The 6,000-nt window shown below is 36.2% G+C and overlaps 1 protein-coding gene across 1 annotated transcript; it reads left to right on the top strand.

Annotated features, from left to right (window-relative positions):
* LOC103938117 lies at positions 1–2,861 on the top strand. Its single transcript, XM_048589275.1, has 5 exons — positions 1–272; positions 440–513; positions 2,242–2,345; positions 2,425–2,479; positions 2,564–2,861. Exons 1-5 carry the CDS (start codon positions 165–167, stop codon positions 2,697–2,699), a joined length of 477 nt encoding a protein of 158 aa, XP_048445232.1. The 5' UTR covers positions 1–164; the 3' UTR covers positions 2,700–2,861.
* Positions 2,862–6,000: the final 3,139 nt, after the last annotated feature.

Genomic DNA, 6,000 nt, shown 5'->3' with positions numbered 1-6,000 from the left:
AAATAAAACTAAAATAATAAAATAATAAATAAATAGTAAATAAAAGTAAAGAAAATGACTGCAGAGATTGAGAAGCAGAAAAACTTTGAAAGCCTCGATTTTTTTCGCTTGTTATAGTTTGTCAGCTGTTAGCTGTTAGCAGTAGCAGCAAAATAATTGTGGAAATGGCGAGCTTGCCGTCTCCGTCGTCTCCGGCGTCGCCATCCCCCTCTGCTTCCAGCTCTGATAACTCCGCCACTCAACCCATCTCTCACTCTCCTCCAAATCCACAGGTTTTTTTTTCTCTCTTTCCTCATCTCTCTCTTTATATACATATATCTGTATATATACACACACACATACAGATATATATATATATATACATATGTATGTATACAAATGGTTTGTGTAATGATTTCTTATGGGTTTTTTTCCATTTCGTATTTTAAATACGTTGAAGGTTGAAGCTGGAGTCAACAATGGAGTTCTAGATGCCGAGGAGAAGAAGCCTGGTATTATTTCTGGATATTTTGAGTGAGTATCTCTTTCCTTTCTTGTCCGATTTTTCGCTTCTTTTTTTGTTTGAATATTTCAAATTTTCAACTTTACATGTTCAGGAATGTATTTTGCAATTACCATGCCATTATTCTCTCTTTTTAGTAATTATTTTTCAATTTTTTTGGTATTTATTTTGCCCTGTAGATTCAATTCTAGTGAAAAGGATGAAATCTTGCTTGTCGGTGTGCGTAATTTGCTCTACTGGTTATCTGTTTTAACTTGTAAGTTTGGTTTTTGGTAACATCTCTTCACAAACGTCACTTGTGTTTGTTTATGTGTTTGTCATTTATATTTTGCTAGGTGTGTGTGTGTGAATTTGTTTCCAGGTAAAAGCAAATAAAGAGCGAATTACTTAAACCGGTTGGGTTTAAGTAGTCTTGAGTTTCGAAATTTTAATAGATTGTTTAGGGACAGCTCAAATCTCTGCAGAGAGCATATAAACCATGTTTTAGTTGCAAATAATTGTGGCCTAAAGATTGATCGATGAATGGATCTTGTGTGGATCATTTTGACATGATATTCTGTAATGCAATTGATCGATTTTAGTTATTTGTACAGTATACTGGGTCGTTAGAGTGGTTTCTATTACTTTGAAAATTATGTTGTGAAACTCGTCTCAGACTCTCTCATCTTCTGCCCTTTAGTATGCTCGCGTGTTTTAATGGTTTCCTGATTGAAACAAAGTAGTGCTACGTTCTATTTGTTTGATTTTCATGAGTTAATTCTTCCCATTTTCTGAATTTAAATTTCCCGGCCTTACACTAGCTTACACTTCTAAGCTCTAAGCCTTGCTCTCTGCTTTGCATCTGCACGCAAACAAAGGGAAACGGTGGTCTTTATCAACCACAAGTCTCCGTAATTACAACTGTAGTAATGTAGCAGTCCATAGTGGTCGAAATTTAGCCATCTGAAGTCTCTATCGACGTTATTAACCACTTCATTGTAAGAAGCTACTACGATACATATCTTAAATTAGACTGAGGAGGTTCCTTTGTTTGCAAAATGATACCCGAACATCCTCTGACCTCCGAAGCAGCACATGTAGATGGCATCATTTACCTGTCTTCCCTTTTGTTAAAAATGTAGACTATATGTGAATTCCATCTAGAAGCTCACATGCCCATTACATGGTGCTTTTTCTTTATTTCTTCTCCCTGTAATCGTAATTTCTTGGAATTGATAATGGTTGGTGACAGGTTTTCATAAGCGGAAGGTCTTTGTGTGATGCAGGAGCATCCGAAGGGCTTATGATGCCTGGTTGATCTACCATTTATGAGCTCCGTTTTTTCAAAATGCATGTCACATATGAGTTTTTAAGTATTTTAAGGGCTAGGACTATCACGTATCAGGTTATTTTTATAACCAGTGGTTGGGATGCTAGGGCTGTTGTAACATGTTATTGTGAGTCTTTGTAATTAGTTTTTAACATAACACCCCGTTGTTTTTGGATCGCTCTTTCCCTGCCCTAGATTTATAATTGTCATTGTTATAGTTTGCTCCTACCGATGCCTTCTTCATATTCGGCTCTCCTCTTGCTGCAAGCTTAGCGGAAAGTTTTCCGCTGCTGCCGGCTATTACTTACTCTTAGCTACTCAGTTATATTTCATGCTTAAAATGAACCTTAACTTCTCTTGCATGTTATATCATGAATTTGAACCAGTGCCTAGCACCTGGATGTTAAACTATGACCTTTGTTTGTGTTAGCGACCTCCATAGCGCGAGCCACAGAGAGAAGTTCAAGAAATATGAAGCTGACTATAGCCGTTGGTTGACTGCAAAATACTTCTCAAAAACAAACCTATATGGAGGTGTGCAACGTTTTCTTAATTTATGATGCAGAATACATTTTAAGTATCATTCAGAATTTATTTTGCTTCGTTCTTGCAGGCGACATCTTTGATGAGAGTGTGACAATACATGATCAGGTTATAAAGTCAAGCAGGTACAGTATACTGAACCTTGTTGTTCTAACTGAATTTCCTATGCTATTTCCGAAGCTAATCATGTTTCGTTCCTCTATGTCTAGATGGCCTCGCACCCTCTCATATGCAGACCCGGTCCAGTTTCTTGAAGAACAGAACAGCTTTTCAACTTTTACCACTACAGCAGAAACCTCGCCTACCATCTCAAACGGGAAGCACCTGGTAAAGAAGAGCGGTTGATGATAGTTTTCTTTGTTTTGTTTTTTTTTTTTCGATTTTCAGGGTCTATTTGTATCATATTGTATCATAAACAAATGTTCTGATGCACGCTAACAAATGACTCGAGTACATGGACCCAAAAATTTTGAAAATCTCCAATCAAGTTGTTAGAAGTTTCTTGTATCTATTGTCAATTTATGCCTTTTGCACCGAAAATGGTCAGATACCTGCCATCTTATTGAGAAGATCGTATGGATGCAGATCATATCGATGACATTTACAGAATGATAACATCGTATGTATGCAGATCGCTGACAAATTACATCAGACCTCTTAAACTCGTGTGTCTTTGACCGTGTTTACTTGTAGAATGATAACATTGCGTGCATCAGTACTGCTGAACCGCTGTACTGGATGGAACAAAGCTGAATTCTCCATGGTAGGGATGCAATCATGGTGTGCTTGAATCTTCGGCTGTAAGTTGATTGCCATTTGTGTTAACGGTGACATCTCCCTCAATCCTCAGAGGTGTAATGAGATCAGCATGGATGATTCGAAGGGAAGAGACTCTCTCTTTCAGCTGAGCATTCTCCTGGAGGATCTGTTGGTTGCCTTCTAACAGTTGGATGAGCTTCTCCGAGAGTTGGCGATTGGTAGAATGGAGCTGATCCACCTGATACTGCGGCTCTTCAATCTGCTTCTTCTTACGCATTCGCGACCTCCTTGCAGACTCCTGTTGGATATCATTCTCTTGAGCTTTCTTTCGTAGTTCATGTCCTGCTGCCCTGCTTCATCGAAGGCGGCTTCGTTGCCAAGAGATGAGGTGTTTGCTGAGAAATCAGGGTTTGGAACATGGATATGAGAGATGGGGAAGAATCGGGTCGGGTAGATCGGCATGGATTCATTTAGCTCCATGATGAAGAAGAATCTTTGGGTGACTAGGAGGTGACAAGGAGGTGCAGAGAGTAAAATTCAAAAGGGTTAGAGCAATTTTTTAGTGAGCTTCTAGCATCTATATATACACAACATTTCTTGACCTTCACGTAATCAGAAATCAATTGAGATTAAGCTTCTCCTTGTCATATATTTTAAGAAGTTCACATTTTTTTTGTCTTTACACATTCATATCAACATCTGAAGGCAAGACCTGGACCTGGAGATTATGCCGATTTTCGGGAAGGCAGGTGAGATTATGGAAAGATTTAGAGTAGATGATCACCTCAATTTGTTCATGTGGATGTCTTAATCTTACGTTACTTGCTTCCGACGTCTCACCGGGAATGTGATTAACAGAGAAATTAGGATTTGCTAAAAATGTAAGGGGAAGGGTGAGTTCATGAAGACAAGTGAACTCATGAAATGGAAAGGTTTATCTTGCAGACCGAAAGGTTTTCAAGGTTAGTTCTTAAGATCTTTTGGTTGCTTCTAGGTTTGATAGTATATTTATAAAGATATATTACATAATAATAAAAGTTAAGGTCACAATTTGGTATCGAACTTATGACAAATATAATTAGGCGTGGTCTATACTATAGACCTTGTACACAAACCTTGAGTCTCGAACCTCAAAACCTTGTGAACCGACGTGTTTTCCTTATTATAGGTGGGTTAACCTAGTTTGGGGCGACATATATATGCTAAAATAGATCCAAACTTGGTATCAAGCTCATATATTTCACCCTTGCATTCTTGTGAGCCGCACTTTTGACTTTTTCTAATCAAGTAAAAACTGAGTGTCGCTAGACCAACTGATCATGTGTAGGTTGTTTATAAGATTTATTTGTGTCGTATATACCAATAATTTTGATTGAGAAAGCTCACACATAAAGTTTGACTTAATGAATTTCAATTGATTAAATAGTCTTTTCCATGGTATTTAAGGATGCAAAGCTATGCCACTACAAGGCATCATCTACGAAAATAACCCTAATTTGGAAACAAAGGGAATTTTGTGAAAAAACAGTTCTTTCACGAGTTTTTTTCTTTCTTTTTTAAGGAACCAGTTAGTGACTTCGTCACAGCAGTTCATAGTTCATTTTTTTGTAGGTTGGGAACACTCACAAGGCAGTTTAATCTTCTTATGGCCACCATCGTATAATTCACCAGCGTCAAGAATCAAATTCAAAATGTACCATGTAAACTACAGGCCTGGAATTCCTCCCCAACTATTAAGCGTGGTTTCTTTCATGAGTTTAATTATGCACAAATGCGTGAAGTTATTAATAGGAAACAAACAAACGTTTCCGACAGAAACAGAAACAAAACAATGTGCAAATCATGGGCATCACCATCCTCCTTTTGCCAAAATTGTTAGATTTACAAACAATTTTCATAAGATTTGTAGTTGAACACTTCATATAAATTTCAAACTTAATCCAATGTATTGACTATCATTAACATCTGCTTAATCTACATAATCACCAACTCGCGTGCTTAAACGCTTTTACTAAAATTGGCAAGCGAGAAGATATGGAAGGGATGTAGTGAGATAAGATTCCGGAAGATAATTGACTTCTTCCTTTGAAAGTGTCCATTCTTACTTACTGCAAATTACAATTTGACACGTATGCACAAGTTTTTCGTTTTGTGTTTATAATGAGCTATTTTTTCATGAGAGAGGGAAAACCAAAAGATTTTTTAGCCAAAATGGTTTATGAGGTTAGCATAACTCCTCACTTTGGTCCCTGATATTGAAAATCGATATAAGTGATCCATGAGTTTGTCTACTATAAATTATTTTGGTCATTACATTAAAAGTCTGGATCCTCATTAAGTGAAGGGGTTGGTTTGACAAAAATACATTTTAAAGGGTGATCACATGATCTTTCACGTAACAATTTAATGAGGATATTGAGAGATTTTTCAGGAATGACTAAAATGATATACGGTGGACAAACTCATAGACCACTTTTATCGATTTCGTTGTAAAGGATCAAAGTGAAGAGTTATACTAATATCATGAACCATTTTAACTAAAAAGTCAAAATAAAATAAATAGATAAAATTGGTTTATCCAATAATCTGATTTCTACACCTGCAATGAAATATTGGATACGTGTCTTCACCACCAACTTTGCTTGGACATTCCTAAAATTGTCTTCCTCTTCTTTTATACTTAATTTTTTTTGTTGATTAATTAATTTTGTTTTATTGTTTGTCTTAATTTATTTCTTGATTAATTAATTAATTTTGTTTGATTGTTTGTTTTGCATTTGGTGAACTGCTTGTTCACTTTTACCCTAAATATGCTTAACTTTCTATTAATAAAATATACTTTTCTTTTTCCAATCAAAGAAAAGTTAATAAATAAAAAAAAGAACAA

This window comes from the organism of the source record quoted next, unplaced genomic scaffold (genome assembly GCF_019419815.1).
Source record: "Pyrus x bretschneideri cultivar Hongxiangsu unplaced genomic scaffold, Pyrus_bretschneideri_v1 Contig3, whole genome shotgun sequence".
NCBI lineage: Eukaryota > Viridiplantae > Streptophyta > Magnoliopsida > Rosales > Rosaceae > Pyrus > Pyrus x bretschneideri.
The sequence above is the reverse complement of the archived record's forward strand: the minus strand, read 5'-3'. Positions and strand labels throughout refer to the sequence as shown.

Bases quoted from the DNA above. Each gene is read 5' to 3' on its own strand.
- LOC103938117 (XM_048589275.1), top strand. From the start codon at position 165: ATGGCGAGCTTGCCGTCTCCGTCGTCTCCGGCGTCGCCATCCCCCTCT. The intron at 273-439 runs GTTTTTTTTTCT...AATACGTTGAAG, and splicing joins ACTCTCCTCCAAATCCACAG to GTTGAAGCTGGAGTCAACAA. The intron at 2,480-2,563 runs GTACAGTATACT...CTCTATGTCTAG, and splicing joins CAGGTTATAAAGTCAAGCAG to ATGGCCTCGCACCCTCTCAT.